This window comes from Podarcis raffonei, chromosome 5 (genome assembly GCF_027172205.1).
Source record: "Podarcis raffonei isolate rPodRaf1 chromosome 5, rPodRaf1.pri, whole genome shotgun sequence".
In the NCBI taxonomy this organism is placed as follows: Eukaryota; Metazoa; Chordata; class Lepidosauria; order Squamata; family Lacertidae; genus Podarcis; species Podarcis raffonei.
The window spans coordinates 3,236,592-3,263,597 of record NC_070606.1 but is presented as its reverse complement, the minus strand read 5'-3'; the positions used below and the strand labels follow the sequence as shown (position 1 = coordinate 3,263,597).

General features: G+C 42.1%; 2 protein-coding genes across 13 annotated transcripts in view; one reads left to right on the top strand and one right to left on the bottom strand.

The window, feature by feature from the left end:
- The first annotated feature begins 1,118 nt into the window (after positions 1–1,118).
- FAM118A (family with sequence similarity 118 member A) lies at positions 1,119–18,088 on the top strand. Of its 5 annotated transcripts, none has more exons than XM_053387591.1 (9): positions 1,119–1,165; positions 5,756–5,813; positions 7,204–7,456; positions 8,786–9,007; positions 12,699–12,827; positions 13,870–14,155; positions 15,278–15,310; positions 16,788–16,871; positions 17,473–18,088. In XM_053387591.1, the coding sequence occupies exons 2-9, from the start codon at positions 5,767–5,769 to the stop codon at positions 17,499–17,501; spliced, it is 1,083 nt and encodes a 360-aa protein (XP_053243566.1). In that variant the 5' UTR covers positions 1,119–1,165; positions 5,756–5,766; the 3' UTR covers positions 17,502–18,088. The 5 variants fall into 5 exon arrangements, with proteins under 5 accessions (XP_053243566.1, XP_053243568.1, XP_053243565.1 ...); XM_053387593.1 differs by lacking the exon at positions 1,119–1,165 and adding an exon at positions 1,610–1,734; XM_053387590.1 differs by lacking the exon at positions 1,119–1,165 and adding an exon at positions 1,610–1,751.
- A 1,737-nt stretch (positions 18,089–19,825) lies between these two features.
- The window catches only part of SMC1B (structural maintenance of chromosomes 1B), a 41,547-nt gene continuing 34,366 nt past the window's right edge, over positions 19,826–27,006 (bottom strand). For 7 of the 8 annotated variants that reach the window (XM_053387573.1, XM_053387574.1, XM_053387572.1 and 4 more), the window contains 6 exons: positions 26,804–26,960; positions 24,667–24,821; positions 23,639–23,790; positions 21,587–21,656; positions 20,492–20,602; positions 19,826–20,266 (listed from right to left, as the gene is read on the bottom strand). In XM_053387573.1, the coding sequence (XP_053243548.1) occupies positions 20,141–20,266; positions 20,492–20,602; positions 21,587–21,656; positions 23,639–23,790; positions 24,667–24,821; positions 26,804–26,960 (771 nt within the window). In that variant the 3' untranslated portion in view covers positions 19,826–20,140. Of the gene's footprint in view, positions 20,267–20,491; positions 20,603–21,586; positions 21,657–23,638; positions 23,791–24,666; positions 24,822–26,803; positions 26,961–27,006 lie in introns of those variants that run through there. The other variant, XM_053387579.1, reaches the window with a different exon arrangement.

The window sequence follows — 27,006 nt, the reverse complement described above, 5'->3', positions numbered from 1 at the left end:
TAGAGTCCTTTGTAGGTTCTCCATTGGTAGGAGAAGACAACAGAGGCCAACCAGAGAATACTGAGAAGCAAAGCAGCTTGTAAGCCTGATCTTTATTGATCTGTTGCAACAGGGTGCTCCTCTTACACGCAGGAAAGGAGGAGGACCCAGAACCAAAGTGTGCCTGCCCTTACATAGACATTTTAAATTGCCTGCCCTGGAGCTCAAGACCATCCCTCCATACATCATACATACATCACAGAAGGGGTGTAACCCAAGACCACCCCCCACAAACATCATACCTACCATCACAGAAATTTGAATAAACAAAAAAAAAATTTCCTTCCAGTAGCACCTTAAAGACCAACTAAGTTAGTTCTTGGTATGAGCTTTCGTGTGCATGCACACTTCTTCAGATACCATGCACACGAAAGCTCATACCAAGAACTAACTTAGTTGGTCTTTAAGGTGCTACTGGAAGGAAAAAATTTTTTTGTTTTGACTATGGCAGACCAACGCGGCTACCTATCTGTAACAGAAATTTGAATGTTGTTGTTTTTCCTGCCTGCCAGGTTATCTGATAATGCCTTATCTGGCTGCCTTTCCTGGTAGTCTGCCCGTTCCTTTGAGATGGTGATTTCCCAATTCCTGCGACAATGGGAAGGTTCCCTCGCCCCCTCCCTCCTGGCAGAGAAAACATTTGGTCACTTTGGGAGTCAAAATGGTTTCAGGGCGGTCTTCCTGTGCTGCTCCAGACATGTGGCCCAAATATCTATGTACGTGCTTGGTTGGTACATTGATGAACATTATATATATATGAGACCTTAATTTTTTTTATTACAATATTATAAGGTAGCTGTGTGTTCTATGTTATAAATCAAGCCCTGCTCGGAGTTGCTTCTTTCTGTTCCCCATTGCAGTTCTTGCCAATAAAAAAATCGGCGTGGCGCGAGCGAGCTTTCCTTCCGAAAGGGAGGACCGGAGAGAGAAGTTTGAGGACCGCAGGCGCAAAGCGGCGCCGTTTCTGCAGCCTGGAGCCAAGGAAGGAGCGCAGGAAGGAGGAGGAGGAGGAGGAGGAGCCCGGCCCCTTTCGCTCCTTCTTCGGCGCCGGCGGCGGGAGCAGGGGCTCGGCGTCGCCTTGCGCCGGACGGGAGAGGAAGCGAGGAAGCGGCGGCGGCGGCGGCAGGTCAGGGGCGGTCGATGGGTCTCTGGGGGCCGGGGAAGCGGTTGCGGGCGGGGGCCCCGGAGCGCTGGGGGCCTTGGGGTGGCGCCCTCCCTGCGCAAGCCGGGCGCGCGCGCCGGTGGGGGCTGTGCGCGCGGAAGAGAGGAAATGGCGAGGATTTCTCCATCCCATAATGCGCACGCCTTGCCTTGGAAGGAGCCTCTTCCTCGGCGACCAGCCCGGCGCGGGGGCGGATTTCTGCGCCTGGACGCTCCGCGCCTTGGGAAGCATCGCTCGCTTCCAAGCCGGGCTCCTCCGCGCCTCCCCCAAAAGCCCCCTCGGCCGCCAAGGCTCCGGTTCTCTATCCGCCCAGGGAACAATCCAAGCCATTCTGTCTCGGTAACATTTGTAACTTGACTGGTCTCCCCCCCCGCCCCGACAAGAATGGTCAGGCAGGCAGGCGTTCAACAGGTGAAGCCTTTCCTGCAGCAACAGAACCTGCGGGATTTCGGCTTGCTACGATGCGCTCAGCTATACGGAACAGGAAAGGACTCTGCTTATATAACTCTGAGTGAGATGGGAAGAAGGTTTTGGTTTGTACTTGAAATATGTAAGGAAAAGAACCTTGTGTCTGCTGTTTTATGCGTATTGGGGGGTGCTGGGGGGTTCTCTTTCTCCCTTTTTGTTCCTGCCCCACTCTATTATCACACAAAGCTTACGTGGATTTTGGATTACATCCGGCCATTGCTGAGCTGTTCGATGGCTTCTCATTAGCCATTTGTTCGTCCCACACTTGTCAATGCATTCCCCTGCCACTTTCCAAACTGCAAAAAGTCCAGATTCCTTTTTTAAAAAACACAATAAAGTGGATTTGTTGTGCTAAAGAGACAGAATCCTTTAATCCACTTTCACTGCACCCACTGAGTTTAGCTACTGGCACTTTCCCCTTAGGTCTTCTCCAACAAGACAATGTCATCTGAAACACCATCCGCCTGTTCTTCTTCTTCTTCTCTTTGGGTGGCCTCTTTGCCTTAGCTTCTCTAGGGAGCGCAGTGTGTCAGCTGTCTCCCTTTCTCTTTTGCACCTCATTGTGTCTTCACCCCTTGAGGCGAAGGAGGACGCACATTTCAATCCAGCTGCTGCTTATTTGTTTCTGCTTCCTTAAGGTGCAATTTCGGATGTTTTTTACTTTGCCTTGACATCTTTGTCCTGGTAGCTGTGACATCGGAGCTTAGCGATGAGACACCAGAGAGCCTTGCTTGAGGTCAAATAACAGGCGGTCATTGGTCAAAATAGCACCTCTAATGTCTGCTATTTTTACTCGCCAGGCGAAACAGCCCTTTCTGTGCCAGATAGGGAACAGGATGAAGGAATGTCTGTGGGGTGGTTTTGTGTGTGAATGCAATGTTCAGTCTGGCTTCTAGTATTGTTAGAAACCTGTTAACTAATTTAATTGAAATGAAAGTTTAATGTAGAGATTTTCTTTGGGGTTGTTTTGGATAGAATGAAACTGGTTTGCACTTGTTAGGTATTGGAACAGTAAGAATCAATGAGGTAATAATGGGCATGTACTTAGGTCATTGTGATCAATTTATGAAGTGTGTGTTATGAGAAAAAACATAAAATGAAGGCCTCAACAACAGGACATCATGACTGGCACCTCAATCCTAAATGTATTTGCTCCTTTATTTTCAATAATGTTTATTCAGAAGTGATTACCATTCATTAGGGATTATAAATGTCAGTAAATTAACTTCTGTTCATTTAATTCCCTTCAAGTGTGTCTAGTTAGGACCAAAGTCTAAGCATTTATTGAGGAGTGAAGTTTTTCTTGAGAGATCAGTGAGGAATTGGTTTACTTTATTTCATAAAATTTATACACCTCTTGATTGTAAACTCCCCCCCCATAAATCCCAAAGTGGTTTAGCCACAGGTAAATATTCCATATTATGGTTGTCAGCTTTTCCCCCTGGAAGCCCCTTGTGTCAATTTAACACCAGTGTAACGAAACACAAATTTAGCCAGTGAAGCTTTTCCTAGCACACAGACCAGTGATGGGAAAAGTTTTGGGGGGCTGGTTTTCATCTGTCATGGAGCTATTAAAGGCACAAGGGCACTGCTTAAGTACAAATAGTGACCCCACATGATACGCAGTGACGTGTGGATCTTTTGAGTGGCTGTAAATTCCTCTGCACAAAACAGTTACATGCCCTTTAGGTTAGTTTCCATTTTCCAGGTCAGTATGTTTCTATATTGTAGTGCAGAGGTTCTCAGACTTTCTACTCCCAGAGTTCACTTGAGATGGCCGGAAATTACTGAGGGGCACCAGACACACACACCCACACACACACCCTGTGCTGCCTAGGCAGAGCCAGTCACAAAATGGTGTCAGATGGAGGCAGACATTGGCACAACCAGCTGGCAATTTCTGACTTCATTTTCTAGTAATCCATATATGGAAATTTCTGAATTCTTTGGCACAGTGTCTTCCTTGTGGCAAGGAGTTCTGTAATTCAGCTTTCCTTAAACTAAGAACAGGCATTTTTGTTTGGTAGATATTATGGCCACACACCCACACACCATTTTAGGCAGAATTTGTTGATCTGGGTGCTCTAAGTGGATAAGGGTTCTTTTCTTTGTAATGTTCCCCTAATCCCACACCCAAAGTTTTTTACCCACCCCCTGTAGCTTCTCCTCACTCCACTCACCTTATCTCCACCCCATCCCACCAGCTTCTTTAATCCTTCCTTCCTGGTCCTTTTATCTTCACTTAATTCTCCTTAAATGATATTTCCTCTCTTACTCCATTTTCTATTTGTTTCCTTGATTAAACATTAACCTTTTCTTTCACTTGCTAGTTCCCTTCCATAGCTCATCTGGCCCTTTCCCCTCAAAGGAAGAAGTCCGTCCCTCCTTCTTCCTCCCTTGTACTATTATCTCCTGGCCACTTTTACTCCAGCCAGAAGGCCAGGCATCCTTGGGGAGGAGAGGCAAGGGAGCAGGATGTGGCCCTGAGGATCACTGGTGGGTCCGGATCAGGCTCTCTCTGAGAGAAACAGGGGCTTCCAACCTGCATTTTGTGGGGCCGTGGGGTCAGGGCCAGCCCAGGACATTCTGGCACCTGAGGCAAACCCCCAAATGGTGCCCCCCTGAAGGGAGAGGGTGTAAAGACCAACATTGGGGACAAGGGGACTGTAAAGTCTCCAGAGGGCAGCCCCTGCCATTTTTTTCCTGGGGGTTGAGGAGACCAGCAGCACCTCCTACTCATCATCATCATCATCATCATCATCATTTTATTTGTAGGCCGCCTTTCCACAGTTAGAAAAACAATGCTCAAGGCGGCTTACAGCATGACAAGATTTACATAATTACAAAAGTCATAAACAATAAATAAACCACATCAAAAAAATACACAACCAAATGGGAAACAATTTCCACATAAAATCTAAAACTAAGAATACAGCATTAATAGCACTGTTTAAAATGACCTAGGTAAAAAATAACAGCAATTTAAGCAAGCAACAGCCAACCAACGGATCTCCCTCTGCCCAGCAGCGGCAGCGGTCCTTTATAGAGCCCATCAGGCCCCACCCTGGGCCAGGTGCATAGCTGTCAACTTTCAGATTTGAAAATAAGGGATCAGCAGCCTCCCCTGTCCCGGGGACAAGTCTACGTATGGAATAACTAACAATCTAGGTTGGCAGCAGGAAGCAGCGGGAAACGGCACTGGAATAAGGGAATTTCCCGCAAAAAAGAAGGAAGGTTGACAGCTATGGCCAGGTGGTGAGTGGCAGGGAGAGCACTGTAGGGGCAGCATTGGTGACGGCAGGGGGGCCCCACTCCAAGGAGACTGTAGATCAGGCCTCCAAGGAGCGGGCTGCAGCCATTGCTGCCACTGCGGCAACAGCTGGTGATGCAGTCCCTGGAGGCCGGATCCGCTGCCCTGAGGGCCACCGAAGGCAGTCCCCTCACCTCGCCTCATGGGTGACCTTGCATGGGGTCCCTCTCAGAAGCCTCCCAGGGACCTGCTAGTAAGAAGTTCAGCAGGGGCAGGCAAATGTCTCTGAAAGTGAACATGGCTTGTTTCTCCCTCCTTGCAATGTGCAGCCTGCAGGAGAGCATGGGGAATGCTCCTGGGGTGCACATTCAGTATGCCTGGTGCGCTGACAGACCCCGGTAAGTCTAGGAAGAACCCTGTGAACCAAGGGGGCGCACCGATGTTCCAAAAGCCACGGCAGCAGAAAGGGATTCTCTGGAAGACAAACTAGGTTGCCATGGCTCCTCAAGAGTAGGCTGTGGCAGTTTGAGGATACTGAACAATGAAGGGTTGCAAGTGGAACCTAGTTTTCTTGCTGCTGCCGTCTCTGTAAAATATGCCAGGGTTCCTTTCATGTCCACCCCATCATTCTGGCTGAGTGCTGTGATACCTATTGGAAAGAGAGCTGTGACCTAACAGAGGCTGGCTTGGTTCCTGCAAGTATAGCGGGCAGGAAGTTGACCCGATTAATTGGAGCCAACTTTTTTATTGGTCCAAAATGTGTTAATATATTGATAAAGTTGATTAATGTGTCAGCTGTAATTAGTCTATTGAATCCTTGCATTATTATTTCACAGGAGCTGGAGAAATGGATTCAGCTGAAAGAGCTACAAATAGAAGTGAACAAAAATCAAGGTGAAAACAACTCTTTAAACCCTTTTTAAAGAAAACTTTTAGGTACATGAGGATTATTGCTGATACTTTTAATGTTTGAAACAGCCTCTCCATTTTATATCCACAACAATTCTGTGTGGAGAACTCTCTTTTACATTTTATAAATGCCAAAAGTAGGCATGGAAACATCTCTCAGAATTGGTTCCTCAGTTTCTCATTTTACCAATCTTAAATTCTGTTGTCCGTATTTCTGCAGCAGTTTGCATTTTTTTAAATGCTCTTCTGATAAACACATTTTTGTGTGCAGTTTTGACTAATGTATACATTTTGCAAGCATTTCCCCCAAATGTGATGCATTTTTGCATGTTACTTTTAGGGCTGGGAAATATATCGATATATCATCCAAAACCAGTTTGAAGTCCAGATCGTGATAGCGGTTTCATAATTTTTGACCTGGCAAAAGATCACGAATCATGGTGTGTGTGTGTGTGTGTGTGTGTGTGTGTGTGTGTGTGTGCTTTGAAGGTTGGCTTTGATTGTCGTACTGTTTCAGAGAATGTGGATTTGATAAACGGGGCTTTAAATGTGAACCAAATCTAAATCCTCCCCATAAAAAGTATTTTCCTAGAAATATGAAAGCATACATACTACTACCAATATCTTATTCTTATTTATTATACTTCTGTTGTGCCTCTTCTCCTGTGAGCTTGAGGCAGTGCACACTCTGGGAGATTGTACTGATTGGAGAGGATGAGGAACTGCGATTTCTTCCACACTAAAGCTGCTTCCCCCCTTTCAGTCCTGTTCAGCTAAGTTCCCTTCCACAGTTAATTAAAAGGTTCCTGATTTTAAAGGAACCCAGTTGATGCCTGGCATCTGTGATCATAGAATCATAGAGTAGGAAGGGACCCTAGGGGTCATCCAGTCCAACCCCTGCAATACAGGAATCTTTGCTAAAGCATCCATGACAGATGACCACCCCAGCTCTGCTTAAAAGCCTCCAAGGAAGGAGAGTCCACAACCTCCCAAGGGAGACTCTTCCACTGTTGAACAGCTCCTACTACTAGAAAGTTTCTCCATGTGTTTAGCTGGAATCTCCTTTCTTGTAACATAATGGTTAGAGTGCTGGGCTAGGACCTGGGAGACCAGGGTTCGAATCCCCACTCAACCACAAAGCTCACTGGGTGACCTTGGGCCAGTCACTATCTGTTAGCCTAACCTACCTCACAAGGTTGTTGTGAGGATTGTATGGGGGGGGGGAGAGGGAGAACCATGGACACCATATTGAGAACTTCTGCCGAGTTCCAAAATAAAAGTTTGATTAATTAATGTGCTATGCCGTTGATCAAGAAAATATGGCCATGTCAGCTGCGGCCATAAATAGAATTTCTGCTTGACTTCTACTCTCCAGGAAATTTTTAAAAAGCCTTGTGCGGAAGCAGCCCCAAGACCTCCTGTTAGTGATTGGAACGGGAGTGAGTGCTGCTGTAGCACCAGGAATTCCAGCCTTGTGCTCCTGGCGAAGCTGCATTGAAGCTGTCATTGAAGCCGCAGATCAGCTGGAGGTGCTCCACCCGGGGGATGTGGCTGAATTCCGCAAAAAAGTGGTCAAAGAGCGAGACTTGCTTGTGGTTGCACATGACCTCATCAGAAAGATGTCGCCGGTAAGCACATATCTGTAGCTTTGCAACAAACAATATTGGACGCACATTATTACCATACAATAGTGTTTCCTCAGACTTGGGTCACCAGCTGTTGTTGAAGTACAGCTCCCATCATCCCTGACCACTGGTCCTGCTAGCTAGGGATGATGGGAGTTGTAGTCCAACAGCTGGAGACCCAAACTTAGTTCAGGCAACTCTCAGGTGAGCGCCATTGCCTTTGTAAGAGAACAAGGGAGGCGTTCATGGTGAGTTCCAGCACCTCTTTTTCTAGAAAAATAGCACTGGATATAAGGTAGCTGCCCTTGTATACTTAGGCCAGCTTTGCCTGCCTTTCTGTTGGAAGACGGAGAAAGAGAGGGGCCCTTCTAAGGTCCCTCCTGTCCTGACCTGTTTATTGAACTATTGCTTTTGAACCAGTTTTTCTGATTAGAGGTTTGGTTCCTGCTCAGGTTCAAGGCAACCAAGAACTCTTAGATTTGGACTTCAGTACTGAATCACTGGCACTAGCCTCTTTAAGTCACTGCTTGGGCTTAAGTGGGTCTTTTCCATGCCTTCTTCAAGGTCTTTGGCAGTTTCTCCATTTTTGCATTTTTAGGCTAACAACCGTCCTGTTCGCACAGGGCAAATTGGGGGAGGCATGTTGCGAAGCAGGGGGCTATTTGAAATGGTTCAGGAGGACAAGGTTATATACTTACCTTAGGTATATTAATGTGGTGAGCCGTAGCTCTCTATTTCCTTCTTGTTTTGTCTGTGGACGAGAGTGGTTACAGTTCCACCAGGATGCAAAAGTCATCCTGGCATGCTGTTACTATTTACTGTCCCGGGGGGGGGGGGACACTTTTTGTAGAGTAGCATAATGCGAAGCCTTCTGATATCCCTTCATCCTCAACTACAGCAAGTTGTGCACTCACAACCTCAACTTCAGCAGAGTGATTGAGACCTTGGCAGACCAGAAGACATGGCCGGTAGTCTGCAGATGGTGCAGGCTTTGTGGTAATGTAATGAGCCCTGTTAGAAAATAAGAAGAGCCTGCTGTATGAGACTAAAGGATTGTCTCATCCAGTATCCTCTTCTCACAGCAACCAACCAAATGTCCATGACAAGCTCACCGGCAGAACCTGAACACAACACTCTCCCCACTTGTGATTTCCAGCAACCGATACTCAGAGGCTATGCACCTCTGACCGTGAAGGTAAAATAGAGCCATCAGGGCCACTAGGTGTTGATAGCTTTATCCCCCGTGAATTTTGATGCTTTCACGGTTTTTATTTTGCTGTCAAAGGCCTCTACATAGATGTCTTCCTTCTGTGCTTCTCTTTCCTCCCGCAGCGCACTGGAGATGCCAAGCCAAACTTCTTTCAGGACTGCCTAATGGAAGTTTTTGATAACTTGGAGCAACACATTCAGAATCCTGTTGTTCTGCAGTCAATTCTTCGGCTAATGGAGAGAGGCACTATGGTGCTGACCACAAACTATGACAACTTACTTGAAATCTTTGGTCAGCAGCAGAGTAAACCGATGGAATCTCTTGACTTAAAGGATAAGGACAAGGTATGCTAAGACTACCACTGTACCAAATTAACAAGGGCAATTTATCAGGTGTTTGGTGGTGGTTATTTATTAAATTCATATACCGCCCTTCATCCATATATTTCAAGGTGGTTCATCCACCTCAAAGTCAACTGTTTCGGTTTGGGCTGTATTTCAGAGGTAAAATGGCTTTATTTGGGGGTACAGAATCAGAGCCTGCAATTTTTTTCACCTGAAAGTTCTGCTCTAATTGGTTTTTTTAATATTGGCGAACTAGGAATTACTGTTGACATAATCACTGTCTGCCTCTTTTGCTATTGAAAGCAGCAGAATATACAGTAAGCCCACAACTTAGCTCACTTTACTTTCATGACCTCAACCATAAATGCCATCTTATATAAATGAATATGTTGGAAAAATTGGGAAAAATCAAATACACTGTAGAAGCATGTCAGTCAGCCATTGCACTCACTCTGGGAGAGTGTTTTGGTGGCGTCAGAGTCGGAAGGTGAGAGAAGGCCTATCAAGAGCACAGAGGGCAAAGGGAAGCTGGTCTGAGAGTGGGCAGAGGTGATCTGAGAGCAAACAGAAGATTAGCTAAGCAAAGGGGGGTGGTCTGATAGCGAGGGGAGGTGATCTGGAAGGCAATCAGAGCAAAGAAGAAGGTGGTCTGAGCAAGCCAAAATGCTCTGGATTTTTAAAATAAAAACATTGAATGCCCCGCAGAAATCCAAAGGTACAAAAAGTGTCCCATGCTGTATTTGTGTGTGCGTGCGTGGGCCAGGGGTGGGAGAGAGATGCATGTTGAATCAGAAGTACAGTGGTACCTCAGGTTAAGTACTTACCGTATTTTTCCCTCTATAACACGCAGATTTTTTCTCCTAAAAAGGAAGGGGAAATGTCTGTGCGTGTTATTGAGCGAATGTGTGGTCCCTGGAGCCAAAAAATCAGGCAAAAATCAAATCGCGCGTCACGGAGAAGGGAAACCTGAAAAGAGGAAGTGGCTGCTTTCCTGCATTCTGCCTCAGGGTCTTACTGCCCACCCTCCTCTGTTTCCTTGCTGTGTTTGCTCAAACGGAACAAAGAGCAGGGAAAGCCCCTCCCCTCCAGGCAAGCAGAGGGGAAAGCAGAGTGTCGTTCCTTCTAATTCCTCTCTGTGCTCCAGTGCTGCTGAAAACATGCAAGTGGGGGAGAGAGAGAGAGAGAGAGAGCGCGCGCGAGCTGGCTGGCTTGGGTGCTTGGGTGGGGGGAAACTTTTGCCTTTCTTTCCTCCCTCCCGTTAAATCCCTCTCCTGCATTCTTAGCCAGCTGCTTCTCTGCACACCCCTCTCATGCTCCTTTTCCCTTCTTTGTTTTTCCTTCCCTCCCCACTTAAAATGTGGTTAAAAAGCATGGATCCACATGGATCCTCAGGATCTTTGCATTGGGTCACCCCAAATTCACCATCAGATCACATAGCATGTCCATGGCTACAGCCTGCCCCCCAAAAATCACGCACCCACTGTTGCCTGGGGCTGCAATGGTGCAAAAACGGGGTTAAAAAGCATGGATCCTCAGGATCTTTGCATTGGGTCACCCCAAATTCACCATCAGATCACATAGCATGTCCATGGCTACAGCCTCCACCAAAAAAATCACGCACCCACTGTTGCCTGGGGCTGCAATGGTGCAAAAACGTGGTTACAAAGCATGAATCCACAGGAATTCTCAGGATTTTTGCATTGGGTCACCCCAAATTCACCATCAGATCACATGTCTGTGGCCACAGCATGAAGCACAAAAATGATACATCCACTGTTTCATTCAGAATGTTTTTTCCCTTGTTTTCCTCCTCTAAAAGCGATGTGCGTGTTATGGTCAGGTGCGTGTTATAGAGCGAAAAATACGGTAATTCGTTCCGGAGGTCCGTACTTAACCTGAAACTGTCCTTAACCTGAAGCACCACTTTAGCTAATGGGGCCTCCTCCTGCAGCTGCGCCGCTGGAGCACGATTTCTGTTCTCATCCTGAAGCAAAGTTCTTAACCTGAAGCACTATTTCTGGGTTAGCAGAGTCTGTAACCTGAAGCGTCTGTAACCTGAAGCGTATGTAACCTGAGGTACCACTGTAAGCCCTATTGAGTTCAGCATGTAAATTACTCACTCCCAAGTAAATGTGTTGAATTGGCAAAATGGCTTTTCCTGGAACTAATCTAATTTCATGATATTTGGTCCTGTCACTGTTTCACTCCAATGCTAGATAAGAACAACTGCCCACCTCCACTCTGTGTTTACAGAATGCAATTGCAAACACTTTTGCAATTCCCACAACTTTTATTGAAATGAATGAGAGCAGCCTGAGAAATTTCTCTCAGTGGAGCTTGCATTTGCAGGGGGCAGGAAGTAGCCCAAAGTTGTTCTTCGTCATAGTTCTTTTATTTTGAATAATGCATTTTTATTTTATAATATTTTTATTCATTTTCAAATATAAGCTTATATAACCAATATCAAAATTTATCACATAACCTTTTTTTTTTTACTTCCCCCAGCTTCTCTGTCAATCTTCCGTTTTGTTTATTTATTCACACATTTTCTAATTTTAATATTGCCTTTAAAATATAACCTCCCCAATCTTATTCCCTTTTTTACAATATTCCTCATATTTTCACGGAACATCTTGAAAACCTATGAATAATGCATTTTTTTAACAGTGGGCGGAAAATTCTTCATCTTTAAAATGTTAATACAGTGTTTCTCTAAAAACAAAAATGTTTAGTCTAGTTGTACTGAAGTGTTCTGTTTTCAGCTATGTGTAGCATAACCACTGTCAGGTGTGGTTTTTTTAGAAAACCTATTTCATAAGTAGCTAAAGAAGTATGTCCCTTTGCAATAACAAGGCTCGAAGAGAATTCAATGTTTGGCAGCAAATTAGGAAAGCTTATTATATTAGTGCCTTTCCGTACTTTTTAAGCAAGCCAGTAGGAGCCCATGGACTTGTGAATGTGGGATCCAGTGGTGTTATTTTACCCCAGAGCAGTCAGGTATGAGAGCCAAGGCTTGCTATAACATCATAACAACTTAACGAATAGCAGTGCAAGGCATCCAGCATGTTTTGCAGTAGAAATAAAGGTCAGCTGTGAAATCACAGGGTGTTTTGAAAGCCCCAGGTAAACTGAAACAGCTGGTTAAGAAAGTGGCAGCATGGTTGACAATATTCTGTTGCCCATCTGAATGGCTATAACTGGATTACTTGTACTGACATTTTTCTGTAGAAGGTAGCTGGATTGATAGATACATTTTCACCCTATTTTTTTCTAGAACACTGCTGTATTTTTCCATTTAAAAAATAGAAAAGGAAAATAAACACGTATATTTTGATTTGCAGATTACCCCCTCCCCCATTTTGTTTGAAATGATACCATTGTAGAATTTGCATTATTGCAGAATATTGTTCTCCATTTAATAATTTGAAACTTCGCTCTCAAATGCCATGTTGCAGCCTAGACAATTCTCTCAAGAACGGCAAGCCTTCAACAGGTAGCAAATGAAATATGTGTGAATGCTGCAGCCTACAGTTTGGGTGGGTTGCTTTTTCAGATTTGGTTGTTTTTTTAAAGTAAATGAGGGAAGTGATAGCACTGTCACCAAAATGAATGAATCACCTGTCCCTTTTGAGGCACGGCCCCTTTCTGCCTCCTGCCTGGCAGTATTAATAAAGTGTTTGGCTCTCTCCAGGTTCTCCAGTGGGCAAAAGGACACGTCAAGTATGGAGTGCTTCACATTCACGGCCTGTATGCTGATCCCTGTGGAATGGTGTTGGATCCCTCAGGATATAAGGATGTTACTCAAGACCCTGAAGTGATGGTATGTGCACCTTGAAACCAGTTATGTCGCCTATAAATCAGGAAGTGCTTCAAAAGCACATTTCTCTTGTTGGAGACAGGATCTTGCCTTCCGTGGCCTCCATCTCCTTACATTAATCCCTGTTGCCCATGTTGTATCATTTAATGTGATACATATTTTTATGTGTGAGGAGGAATTTTGTGCAGTAAGCCCACAACTTGCCCACATTGAACTTGTGCACATTCAGCTTCACACGTGCAGCAACAAATTTAAAAAGTTGCAGGGTTTGGGGGGAAATGACTTTAGTAATTCCATCCGCCATTGAACCCGATGGGTTTTGACCATGTGTGGTTTTGACTTTAGGCATGATCCCCAGAGCATTACCCCCATGTAAGTTGCAGGCCTACTGTATTTTGAACTGTTAAAATAAGTTTTTCTAATACTTATTCCAGTGTATGCGTCACTCCTTGATGAAGTGCAGATGTGCACAGTGTGAGAGTGTGGAACTCAGGCCTGCATTCAGCCTCCATATTTGTTACATATGTAGTTTTTACAAGAGCTATGTGAGTTTGGTCATGCTGTAGGCTACTCTTTTTCTGAGGAAGGATTTGAACCCATTCTTTCCACTATACAATATTATAATGAAATGCTAATTAAGTGGATGCAGACAGTGGCTCAGCAACCTCTTGATCATGACATCTTAACAAAAATATTTCTAATATATGTGTATATTTTGAAAAGTAACAACTGGTTATATTACCAAATTCCTTGGGCATAAAAGTGCAAATGGTTATGTTATCTAGAGCCTTGTAATGAACCCATCAAATATACTAACTTGCAAAATAATTACTAGCCCAAATGTGCAGTTATTAGTCATTTGTGGCAGTGACAACCTGAAGGAAAACCTATTGTCTTAAGTGTTTGGAAACTTCCTTACCTGGAAGCAATTTTGGCCCACTATCAATCAGGAAATGGGCCATTTATGAGCCCAGGCTGCCTTACAATTAAACATTTATCTTATATGTGACTTAATGTTGACTTAGGAACTACTTGTTCTTTACAGGAGGCTCTGCAGAACCTGTACCGGACAAAATCATTTTTGTTTGTGGGCTGCGGAGAAACCCTGCGTGATCAGATATTTCAAGCCCTCTTTCTGTACACTGTCAAAAACAAGGTGGATCTAGAACATTATATGCTGGTGCTTAAAGAAAATGAAGACCAGTTTTTTAAACTCCAGGCAGATATGCTCCTACATGGAATAAAAGTTGTATCCTATGGAAATTGCTTTGAAAGTTTCCCAGAGTATGTTCAAGATCTCTCCACTCAGATTTGCAAACAGAGGAGTCCAGGTACTGTGTGTGTGTGTGTGTGTGTGTGAGAGAGAGAGAGAGAGAGAGAGAAATGTTGTGTCAAAACATTTTTTCTCTTCTCCATATACCAGTGGTTTTTAGTTTCATATATTTCTGGAATAAAGGGTATTGCTTTAAATGTGTGTGAAACTTCATTCTTCTGATGCCACATTCATTTGTAAAATCGTCTGTGGCAACCATCATCCCTTGTTTCTGTACTGCCTATGACAATCATGGAAATGATAGCCAAATCATAGAATTATAGATCTATGATTCCTTTTATTCAGGCTAAACATACCCAATTCCCTCAAACATTGTTCATAAGGCTTGGTTTCCAGACCCTTGATCATCTTGGTTGCTCTCCACTGCACACATTCCAGCTTTTCACTATCTTTCTTAAATTGTGGGGCCCAGAACTGGACATGGAACTCCAGGTGTGGACTGACCAAGGGAGAATAGAGCGGGACTATGACTTCCCTTGATCTGGACACTAGGCTTCTGTTGATGCAGCTTAGAATAGCATTAGCTTTTTTTTTGGCTACTGCTACTGCTGTATCACACTGTTGACTCATGTTAAGCCTGTGGTCTACTAAGACCCCAAGATGCTTTTCACATGTACTACAATGTTTTGCTTTTTTATTTTGGAAGGCCTGGGATACAGCAAAATATATATGTTTAGAAGTATTGCCATTGGGCAAATATCCCATTTTCAAGAAGGTGGCCCACATACTGCCCTATCCCATCTTTGGCCCAGTAGTTCTAGGAAGAAGAGCTGTTTTCTCTTATCCCAAGAGTATCTAGACTACTCTATCATGGAAATACTATCACGATACAGTACTGCAGAACTGAGGATGTAGACTCTTGGACCTGTAAAAGCACAAGTTAAATGTAAATCATTATTTGCGGTTTGCCTCCATGGAGAAACTTACCACTTTATATAAGACAGGAATATTACATTATATAATATTGTGTGTGCAAAGAGTTGCATGTGAATAATGTCCTGGATAAGATGTCTGTGCATTTAGCCTTTGATGGAACCTTGTTTATTAACAACTCTGAACAGTGAATGTAGCTAAATTCTATCCTATCTCGTTCATGACGTAGTTTTCATTCTTTCTCCAGATGCAGATCGGGTGGACAGTACAACACTTTTGGGTTAAGTACATTTTTTAATTTGAATGTAGGCCTTGTAATATTCACTTAGGGTGGGTCTTGGGAAGACCTGGGATAGTATGATTTTGCACCCATGTAAAATTATGTGCTAGTTTGAATGTTCGGGTAATTATATTCTGTTTTACAACAACAACAGTAAAATAATAATAATAAACCCTCTCTCTGGCAATAGTATTCAGAGAAATTGATAAACTGTCACATTTCCTCAGCTTCTCAGTTAGTGGTTTTATTTGTAATCCACAAATTTAACAAACATTTGCATAATGAAGAGTTGATATAGCACCTTCTTGTAGCAGCTAGAACCACCACTGCAATTTGGGGGAAATTGAGCCATTCTTACTACTTGGTACACTAAAGCGTGGAATATTGCTGTGCTAGAAAAACTAAGTCCTTAGGGGCCAAAGAAAAGAGGATGATTTTGTACCTGTTTGGTCTCACTTTCATTTCATTTGAAAGAAAATGGCCAAGGACTCACCTCAGCCTATGAGCTGATAAAGTGACAGGGGGTGCTTGAATACATTATCTGCTTTGCCTTGGCATAATAGGGTTTGTTTTGTAAACTTTTATTATGGTTTATTTATTTTGGTTTATGGCTTATTTGTTTTGTGCAGCAAGCCCTTAATTTTGCAAGCAGTAAATGTATAGGAGTGTTTCTCTGAGATTTTGTCTCAGCATCGTAGTGCTTAAGGCAGGAGCACTGGAAGGCTACCTCAAAGTTGTCAGGAGGACCCTACAGTAATACCACTGAAGGGTGATTTGTGTGTTTCTTTTCTGCACAGCCACAATTTTAACACATTTACCTTTGGATTTTGAGGTACCACTTCAAACAGTTACAATTGTATAAAACTGTTATCTGGTCAAACAAACTACTTGAAACAAACATCTCATTTTTCTGTTCAAGGGGGAAAATCCTCTGGGGCATGTCTGTCAGTGGTGTGTATGGCCAGCACCTCAGCTAACCTGTGCAGATCAAGTTAGGAGGGGGCAATCTGGACGTTAACCTTCTCTGCCCACTCCTGCTTCCTGCCTACTTTATCTGGGGTCTCAGGAGGCCAGATCAGGCCTCTGGGGCCCAGGATGTGGATGAATTCATTTCAGCAGGGAAATCTCCACTCTGGCATACCTTTTGTAACTGGTTAACCCCAAGTTCAGGGACCTGAAAAAGCCCCCAACCCCACCAGTTTGGGCAGCAGCAGCAGCAGAGGGGAAAAAAGTTAAAGTAGATGCACAGCCGAATGGGCATGACCCTGATGCAGGTGCAAATTCTACCTCTGCTGGTATGACCAATGGTGAATGCAGACCTCCAGCCACAATGGTTACCTACATCTGGCATACGGCACAGGATTATGATGTGAGTTCTAATGGAGTTCAATACGTGCTTAGTTGGAGCCAGTCTTTTCATGAAAATCCTTATGTTCACTACTTGCGTACGATTTTGTAATACTGTTTGTTCTCACAGGAACATCTTGCGTGGATTGTGCCAAGAGACGGCTAGGGGAGAGCAGTAATGACCAACTTAAGAGACCAAGGCTTGCAGATAATGGTAATTCTAACCCGTTATTTGACATTTATTTTTATTTTCAAGGGGACATTTCATAATGTCCAGAGATTTCATAAACACTCTCCTACCTGGATCAACAGCTTCTTTGTTTATTTCCGTGGTAGAAGTGGGGAATCTTATTTTTGCCATATAAATAGGGGAGTGGCGTGCCAGCAATCTAGAAACAATTGGGAGAACTCATGCATCTCCAAACTCTGCAGTCATTTCCTAATCTGGAGATGTTTAGAGAGAGATCTTAGCTCACATCATCAACAGCAGTTGGAACTGACTATCTTGATGGAAACAGATTTCTCTGCATATAAAAGGATAAATAAATTATGAATTAAGTTTGTATCTCAGCATAAGTGTGGCCTTTTGTCATCCATGAAGAGATGATAAACTGCTCCTCAGAAGAGCATAAGCATCTACCTGATATGCTACAAGGCAGTTTCCTTTCTGCCAAAGTTTTCAAAGTTTTAAAACAGCTGCTTTTAGAACTAGAGGCAGAATTTCCTGGCACCTGTGCATACCCATTGCTTCTATAATTTGTCTAGATAAAAGAAAATAGTATTTTTTCAATTTGAAAACTTTTTTTCAAAAACAGGTAGTGTTGAAGATGTTGCCCCTCTCTGAATACAAGAATGTAACTTGAACAACAGTGGTCTATGATGAGTGTGTCACCTGATTATATCATGGATAAGGATTCCAACAGCGGCCAAGAGGATCCTTTAAATTTATATGCATTGTTTAGTAAGAATTGTTTAGGAATGGATTTTCTATTACAGACTTGTACACCGATTCAGGATATGTACATTTTAAGAGTATCCATTAACCAATTTGCAACTACCTCAGCAAAGAAATACTGCAAAAGGATAGCTTCTGACATAAATCTGTGAAACAGCGTTTTACCTTCTTTGAATTGGACTAATTTTGTTTCCGTTTGTCTGAATCCAAAGGTGAGTATTAGAAATCATCTTCTCCCAAGGGCAGTTGTGAGAAAAGTGCATGAGAACTGCTATAGAACCTACCCATCAGAGTGAACTCTTGTGCAAACATTTGTGGAACAGCAGTAATGGTAATTTTTATTTTGCTTACTCCTACCCCTTGCAAATATAAACAGATTTTGCACATTTTCTAAGTTTAAAAAAAAACTTGGTTGCAGTGGGGAACAGTAAGGGCTTTTAATTTATGTACATTTTAATAAAAAGATTTGAAACCCAGGAGCAAATATTTGTTGTTTTCTGTGTATTTTTTTTAAACCTAGCAAAATGTCATAAAATAAAGGACATAAATAGAAGGTAAAAGCTATGAGATTAGTAGAGGAGCTTTGTTAGAATGGTGTAAAGCATTGTTTTATTACAATACCTACTGACCAACAATTACCCACTTCTTGGGGAAGAGATCTGTTCTAATCTGGATTCAGGGCTAGGACTGAGTTGTCCTGATATGATGACCTTTACAGAGAGCATGACAAGAAGAATGCAGCCATCTGTCATGGAAGATTTTAACTGAGATTCCTGCATTGCAGAGCTGGACATGACCCTCGGGGTCCCTTTCAACCCTGCAATTCTAACTTTGCACTGGCTTCTTGATTGCTGCAGCCTTTGATACAGTTGACCACTGTGTCATCCTGGACCGGCTCCATGCAATGGGAATTGGGGGACCTGTGGTTCAGAAGTACTTTAAAGTCCAGAAAGTAGCACTGGGAGATTGATTTTTGACTGCCTGGTGGTTAGCCAGGTTAGCTATTTAATAACTATATGTCATTAGGAGTTTTGGAGCAAGGTGGTATCACTATCCTGGAGACATCTGAATCAGGACGGGCTGTGTAGGATCTGAACTGCTATTGGGATGCAGTGATAGCACAGATGAGGGGAAATAAGCGAAGCTTGAATCTTGGCATGATGGAGGCACTGTGGGCGAGTGGTTCTTGTTGCAAGATGGGGTTGCGCTCCAACTGAAATAGCAGGTAATGCAGCCTGTGGGGTGTTTCTGGAGGCCCAGATAACCGAGTAAGACAGCTTGACCACAGTAGTTCACAAACTTCTTGATCTGGAAACTGCACCCAGTGTAGAATTACTAAACCTAAGTATTCATGAAAAGTTTCTATTCTTCTTTCCCCCCTGCTTGTTTCCTGTATCAGGGTGATTTTTCTTAAAATCATGCATTTCAAAGTGATACAGTTCAAGAACACTTTTTCTGTCCTACATGCTTATGTAAAGCAGATGTATAACATATGCATCTCTGAGAATTGATATATGTAATCTGGCAGGGGCAAGAGATACCAATAGTGAATTGCAGTGTAAAATGTAATTACCACCACTATTTTTCTAGAAAAAGAGGTGCCAGAACTCACCATGAACAATTATTCTCTTAGAATGGCAATGGCGCCCACCTGAGAGGAGCTGGAACTGAGTTCTGACGACTTCCAGCTGAAAAAAAGCTCTGTTTACCACTTATATTAGCAACTATGCTTAGAAGTGACTACAACTTAGTTTAATTAGAAACTAAACATTGAATAGTTTATTTAGCAACTTTCAAATATAAATGCAAGCAAAACAAATTTAATGGAAACACTAAGAAATATTTTGTGTAAGAAACTGTTGGATAATAATCTTCAATGACCAGTGTCAGTGGTTCTGGTTGTCTATATATGCTTTTTATTAGTTAATGTCATTGGTCCCCAGTCTTTGTTTGACCAAGGATAACAATCAGCTCAAAAACACCAAAAAAGTGTGGAACTTCAACTATAACTCAGGCTAATGCAGATGTTACATGTAGTTGTGTGTCATGACCCTGTTTTAAACAGGAAAACACTGCTGGAGGGAAAATCAAGCTTTGAGGAGTGGCTAAGAGGGTGTGTTTACCTACTCATTCTTCCATTCCAGATTGCACCCCCATGACTTTTCACATGTTTGCTCTTCTATCTGAAACCTTTCAGAAGTTAAAGTGTGGGGGGGGGGGGTGGGGGGGTGGGAACGGGACAGAATGGTGGGGAAATAATTAATACTATTTTCACATTCAATCCCATCTGCCCCTCCAGCAGCTTTTCTTTTTGACAGAGACATCAGGAAACTGTATCTAATGTCTAACTAGGGCCACAGCTATTACAAATTTTAGCAGTTAAACTTCCAGAGAATAAGCATATTAATATAATGCTAAACAACCAGTTCTCACATTAAATATATGTGAATTTAGTTTTATACTGAATTCTAATCAGTAACATTCAAACCTGTCACACCGTGGTTAAACAAAAGCCCACAGCCACAAATTCACTTTATATCATATTTCAATGCAGAGCTCTTTCTGCCTTTTGGTTGCCTTTCATTTTCATCATCAGACTCTCGATACAGAGTAAGATCCAGGCTCAGTACTTGACTGTAGATAGTATCTTCTTGCTAAGGAGAGAAATGATCAAGAGTTATCATAGCACACCAGGCCATAATGATGCAGCTGTGGGTGTTTGGTTTCTTTGCATTTCTGCCACCCAACCCTTTAAAATCACCAGGGATTTGATTCTATAGAAGTGTAGCCATATTCTGTTTCTGTTTTCTCTATGAAACACTTAGGGTGCGGAAACTATCACTCAAGAGTGTGTTTTGTGTGCATATATATATATATACCTCAGGCCAGACTCCAACTAAAGCATCTGCTTCAGAATAAAACTCTTCCTTTAGAGAAATAACGATAATCTGAAACTTTTCTTGGGCCTGCTCTTTAATGAAGCTTGATATCTTTTTGAGAAGAAAAAAAGGAGGTTAATAGATAAATGCAGAAATACAATGATTAGAAAAGAAACTTGCTTTATAGAATGGGTAAGCATACTGCTGGCAAGACATCTCAAATACAAGACTATGCTATAAAATACATTAGAGGATCTGTTTGGAATAAAAATTCCTCATGCAATATATCTCTACTCACTAAGACAGTATTTTATTTTTAAAAACCCACACCATTATGGCTTGGAGGAATTGTAAGAAGTTGCTTAACAAATAAGTGCAGAACAAATCATGGGAGCGTCTTCATTATAATAATTTATTATCTATTTGGGGATCTTAATTAAAACCCTCACGTGCTAATAGGCTACAGCAGAGGTTTGATTAATACTGTCAAAAAATTGTGGAAGGTTGCAGGTTCCTTTCCAAAGGAGCCTGCAAAGCCCTTGCACAGTACATCCCAAGCGCCCGACAACCAGCTGAACAAGAAGTGCTACAAAGCCCCTTCGCCAAGCCCTCCTTTACCTCACTTTACATGGGGGCAGGGTTTGTCAAAATGGCCTAGTGGGCTGGGTTAGGTCTGTGGACTGGAGGTTCTTCACACCTGCCTTGGTCCCTAGGCAAATGCATGTCTACTCACTGACAATTTCTGGAGTCCTGAGATCCCAATGAACAGTGGCTTTCAAGAACTAACAGTTCTTGTGGCTGGAAAGTACTAGTAAATCTTAAGATGCATTGGGTAAGCATGGAAAGATTCTTAAGTGAACAATCTAAACTGCCTTTAACAGGGAATTAGCATGAGATGCAATTCGCTTCCTTCCATTTCAAATAGTGTCTGATATATGCAGCATATCCAGTGTAATCTCTTTCATAAAGGGTTTGCTTGCTATTTACTCTTTGCCCCTGCTTAAAAATATTGTTTTCATATATAAAAAGAAAAAGCACGTTTCTGAGATGGAATGCTGTTTTTCTTTTAGGAAGAAAGAGAGACTGATAGCTTACCTTGCCAATGTTTGTGTTATCTAGCGCTGCATCTACTTCATCCAAAACAAAAAAGGGGGCAGGCCTAAAGCTGAAACAACAAAGCAAGCACAATTATTAATGGAATGTAAATTAGTCCAATTGTACCTATAAGAGTAACAGAAACATTTCACCAATGGAATTGCACCTGCCACCACCTGCTTTCTACTTTAATGACTGCATATTCTGAATTTCAAGACTTCTTTTTACTTTTTCTTAATATATAGCCAAAATCCCCCACAAATACAGAATTTAAAACAAGTGTGCCATATAGTATACAGCCTCCCCCACCTTATAATATGCCAGTGGTACAGAAATATAGAAATATATTACTACTTCTCTTTACCATATTGCCATCTAAACAAAAAAGTATTACTTTTCTGTATCAAGGTAAAATGGAATTAAAAGTAGCACTTTAATAAATTAATATTATTATAGCACTTAATACAGTGCTGTATTATCTAGCAATTTCTACCTCCATAGCCAAGACCTAACAGGGAATTAAGCAGAGGTAGCCTGGAACTTTAACTAGACCCTTTCCAGTACAGTGGTATTTTGTGATTTTAGAAAAAGGAAAATATAAGGTCAAGCCAGAAAATAACTGCCTGAATGGTATCCTGAAACCTATCAGAAACCTCCTAATTAAGGAACAATTAATTACCAATGCCACTCTACACCGAACAAGAAGTAGAGGCAGTAGAAGCTTCTAATTAAAGGCACAGTATCCTCCCCAAGAACAGCAGTCTACCCTGGAAAAACTGGTGCTGCAATTGCATTTTATTTGAAAAACAACAAGAAGAAAAAACTGGGTGGGCAATCATACTGTCTGTTTTCACTATGAAGAATGAGTAAGAAGGATGGCAATTCCATTCTAAACAGCCCTAGAAGATAAGTAGGAGACAAACTTCATTCAACATGATCCTCCAGTTGTGGGGCAAGGCAGCATTACGTTCTTAAAACGAATATGATCATTACAGAAGTAAGAGGTATCTATTGACTATCAGCTATAGAATTAGTGAGCAACAGAACAGAAGTAATGACCTCTGTGTGAACATAGCTGTTCTCAAACCTTTTTATTTTAATTACTATACAAGACCACAATAATTAGAAATTACAAAAATTAAAAGATTACATAATGAAACAAACTAAGAAACAATATAAAAGACAAACACAATAATTTAAATACATTTCCTACTACCTGATTTTGGCTTATCAATAAAGGCACTTTAAATCGTTTATTTCAATCAGCAAGAAAAAAAGGCAACTACCGTAAGTACCGGTAAATGATTTATATAAACTTTCTCACTGGTATTTTATATATCCCTTAAATAATGGTGCTCATCTGACCACTAGCCCATGTTGAATTCTAAATAAGAGTAATTTTGCCCCAAGGAAGGAGCTACTTTGTATAATTTTTATTTATTTGGATACTGATTTGCATGGAAGTGCTTAATGGATAACTTAGATGGTTATCTTTGTAGCAAAAGCTGCAGTTCCCTAGGAGTATTAATACTGCACCACTCTCAAATTCTGCACCTGGAAGAAGCCCCCTCGCTTGTTGCATCCCTGACAGACTTCCTTTGGAATAGGTGGACCTTGGGAGAAAGTGGCACATTCTAGACGAAAATCTATTTGCCTATCTCTTGTTGATCTAGCTAAATAAATTGGAGAACCAGGTTTTCTGGGTTGGAGCTTGAGCCAGAACTGAATATAGGAAGAACATCCCCTAGAAACCGGGTGTTGACGCAGGGCCACAAAAACGTGATCAACAGCTTTCCACATTTACTTCCAGAACTTCGAAGCATAAGCACAGGACCAACAACAGACCAAATCCTCTCTTGCCTTTCCACACTTCCAGAACAAACTGAAAGCTTATATATGTTGCTCTCCTTTCTCATCTTGTCCACCATATATGCCCAGAGGTAGAATCTCAACATTATATGAAGAATGGAGTGACTCCAAAACGATACCACGGTTGTATAAACTGTGATATGTGTGTCATATTCTTTTTTTGAAGTGCAATGTATTTCTTACCTGTGTATTGCAAACACAAGAGCCAAAGCTGCAACAGATTTTTCACCACCTGACAGGTTGTCCATTGGCATAAATCTTTTTCCAGGAGCTACACAGTTATAGCCAATACCTTCCAAGTAAGGCTCCTCGGGATTTTCGGGACTAAGAAACGCCTGAAAGATACCAGCTTCCTTGTTCAGTTAATAACAAAACATGGGCATTAGCTTTATCTGCAAAAAATTTAATGCAGGGCTTGTCAACATGGTGACCTCCAGTTGCTGTGAACAACTATCAGCCACAGCGATAAGAGCCAACAAACAGGGACGACAGGAGTTCTTGTCTGCAACATCAGGAGGACACTATACTGGCTATTCCAGATTTCGTGAATGCTAAAAAAATACTGGTTTCCAGAAATGCAATTTAAATTATTATTTTGGGCAAAAATGCAATCCTATTCAAGTTACGGAAGCAAACAATACAACATTCTTCGAAGTAAATTTGGAGAACAGGGAACATCTAGATGTGAAAGTCCAAAGCAGTATTTGTACTGGATGGAAAAGAACAACAGAAAATCATTCACAAGCTGCTTTGGAAACAAGCCAGAGCTCCTTTCTGTGTCCATGAGCACAAAGCTTGAGAACACACTAGTTCTGTGCATGGCAAGTTAACCTAACCTTCATGATAACTGCATGCCAACTTTGCACAGAACAAACTCCCCACCCCCAAAATAAACTCTTCTACTGTGGAGCCTTGATGCAGCTTCACAGGTAAGTCATCTTTCACCAGCTCTGTCGTTTCCCCATGCCCAGCTAACTCTGTATTTCCAAGTCATGGAGGCAGAGGGATTGGACCCTTTGCTGTTTGCCTTGGATCACTTTATTCTGAATCCTGAATCTGGTTGCCCATATTTCTGTTTTAAAAACTAAGAAGAAGAATTCCTTGAATGATTCATTTTCTGATGGACCAGTAATCTAGCCTTAATTTACAACCAGTACACTCACTGTTGTTGTTAAAGAGTATTAAATGAAATATCTGAAAAAATTACAAACCTGAGCGCTACTGTTTCTGCAGAGTTTCTTGTAGATCTGATCTATAGCTACTGACACATGTTCAAAACACTGACTGAACAGCTCGTATCTCTTTTTCTTCACCTTCTCAAATTCTTGCCTACATAATCTGGCTTCTGTCCTACAAGTCTCAAACACTGTAAAAGGATAATTGAACTAGCTTTAACAGAACATATCACTAAAATATTGGGAGTTAATTTTATAGGGTAGAATCCAATTAATGTCCTTGCATTCAAGGAAGAGCTTTTTCTGGTGGATGCCTCTGCTAATGTAAGAACATAGACAGGTGATTTACGCCATACTCAAATTCGTTTCAGAAAGTTGTCACTCTCCAGCAGAGGGTTGAAGGTGGTGTGGAAGAATGTGCAGGTGGAAGAATGAATTAGCAAAAACCAACCCTTCTCCCTTTTCCGCTGAATCAAAAGTCCCTCCATGAGAGCAAAGGTCACCAGCTGGATTCTACCCACAATTCCCTACCAACTTCAGTAAACAAACACAAGAAAACAGTATTTATACAGATATTCTTTTGCAACAGAAAGCCACTTTTCTCAACATACAAGTTTGTGCTGTACAAGGCCAGGTTCTTGCAATTTAAAAAGTGTTCTCAGTGAACATTACATGTTTGCAGTGCTATTTAAATTCAAACTTTACTGTAGCTTATGTGGCCCATTTATCTATCTGTGTATGGTGGAAAATTGAATTGCTTCACACTTTTCATAGAAAGAAAGAAAAATCCTTGCAAATGCCTATTCTTTTGATGGAACACTGGATTTACCAGGATGTTCTCTTTCTTCAGTATCTCTACATCTATTGCCCTAAAGGGACAAATAAAAATGAACATCCTTGCAAAAATTGCCATTGCAGCATAGATGCTGACATAGGGCCCCTTCACCTGCAAGTTCCAGTGAGGGAGAGAGGTGTGGGGACTGAGAAGGCAGCACTGTCCTCCCAGCCCCGCAAGCCCTTTGGGGCAACCAGGATGTGCAGTGCCCAGGATGTTGGTCAAGCCTTGCGGGCCTGACAGGTAACTCTTGGGATGAATGGAAGCTTTGAGTCATCACGGGAGGGACAAAGAAGAGTATCTTACAAGGAAAGGGATTTTGTGAGGGTTGAGAAACATTTCAGGCAAGGCCGATATTACTCAGACTTCTGACACCTGAGGTGTATATTTTTAGGAGCCACCATGCTTTTGTGATTATAAGATGTTTTTTAAAACTATTTGGAAGTTGTTTAATGTTGTAACCAAGAGCTGTTTTCAGGTCCCGAAAGTGGTATCTCAGGAAGGGCGGGGGGGGGGAGGCCAACGACAATTACTTTCTTGGAATATTGCCTAAGGGATCTTGTGGTGGATCTACACACAGAAAAAAATGCTATAAATAAGTCAGAAATTAGATCGTTATAACAAAATAAAAAAAAAACCTTTAGAAAAATGCATATAAAGATTTCCTGCTCTCTGGCGCCATCTAGTGTTGCATGTTTATAGTGCATTCAAATTGTTTCTTTACCAATGTAAAGAAAGTGGACTCCTTGCTTGATGCAAATAATGGCAACAACTTGCCAGGCAGAACAGTAAGGTCCATAGGGGATGGGATGGGGACTGCCCAGCAGGTTTGGGAGCAAACTGCTGAAGGGGCCTGCTCATAACCTAACCATATGCTCAAGTATAGGGCTTCACCAGAGGAAAAAGGCCACAACGGATAGTCCAGCAGGACAAACAGCCAAGCCACTTCTCCTGGGGGGGGGGGCGAGAGAGAGAGGGAAGGGGAGGCCTCCTGCCCACCTTTCAAATATTTTATCTCAATTACTTACTGAAGGCAAACAATAAATAAAAGTTGTGGCTGATTTTTAATCTAAGAAATGTGTTCGCCTCTTTCCTGTCAACTGCTAGGACATTTTTAAAGACTTGCAATAACGTAATAAACTGGGATGTAAGTGCACTGTGGGGTGATCAAACAGCCACAAGGGCACCCAAGCAATCTGGGTTTACAAAAACACCTTTCTCACTACTACTATCAGAATCACAGAATCGTTTTATTATTAATTTTACTAATTAAAAAGGTTAATTTTATTATTAATTTTATTAATTAAAATTTTACTAATTAAAAAGGTTCAATATTACCATCAACTGATTCTTGAAATCTGCCTGTAACAACATGTAATCTCTCAAGAGCTCTCATATTCGGGGCTGCTGTTTTTGATAGAACATTTTCTCTAGATGCTATTTCCTGCTGAAGTTTTGTTAGGTGAGTTTCAATATCTTTGTCGGAGCGCAAGTCCTAGATGTAAAATGAAATAAAGAAGTATTAAAAACAATGAATAATG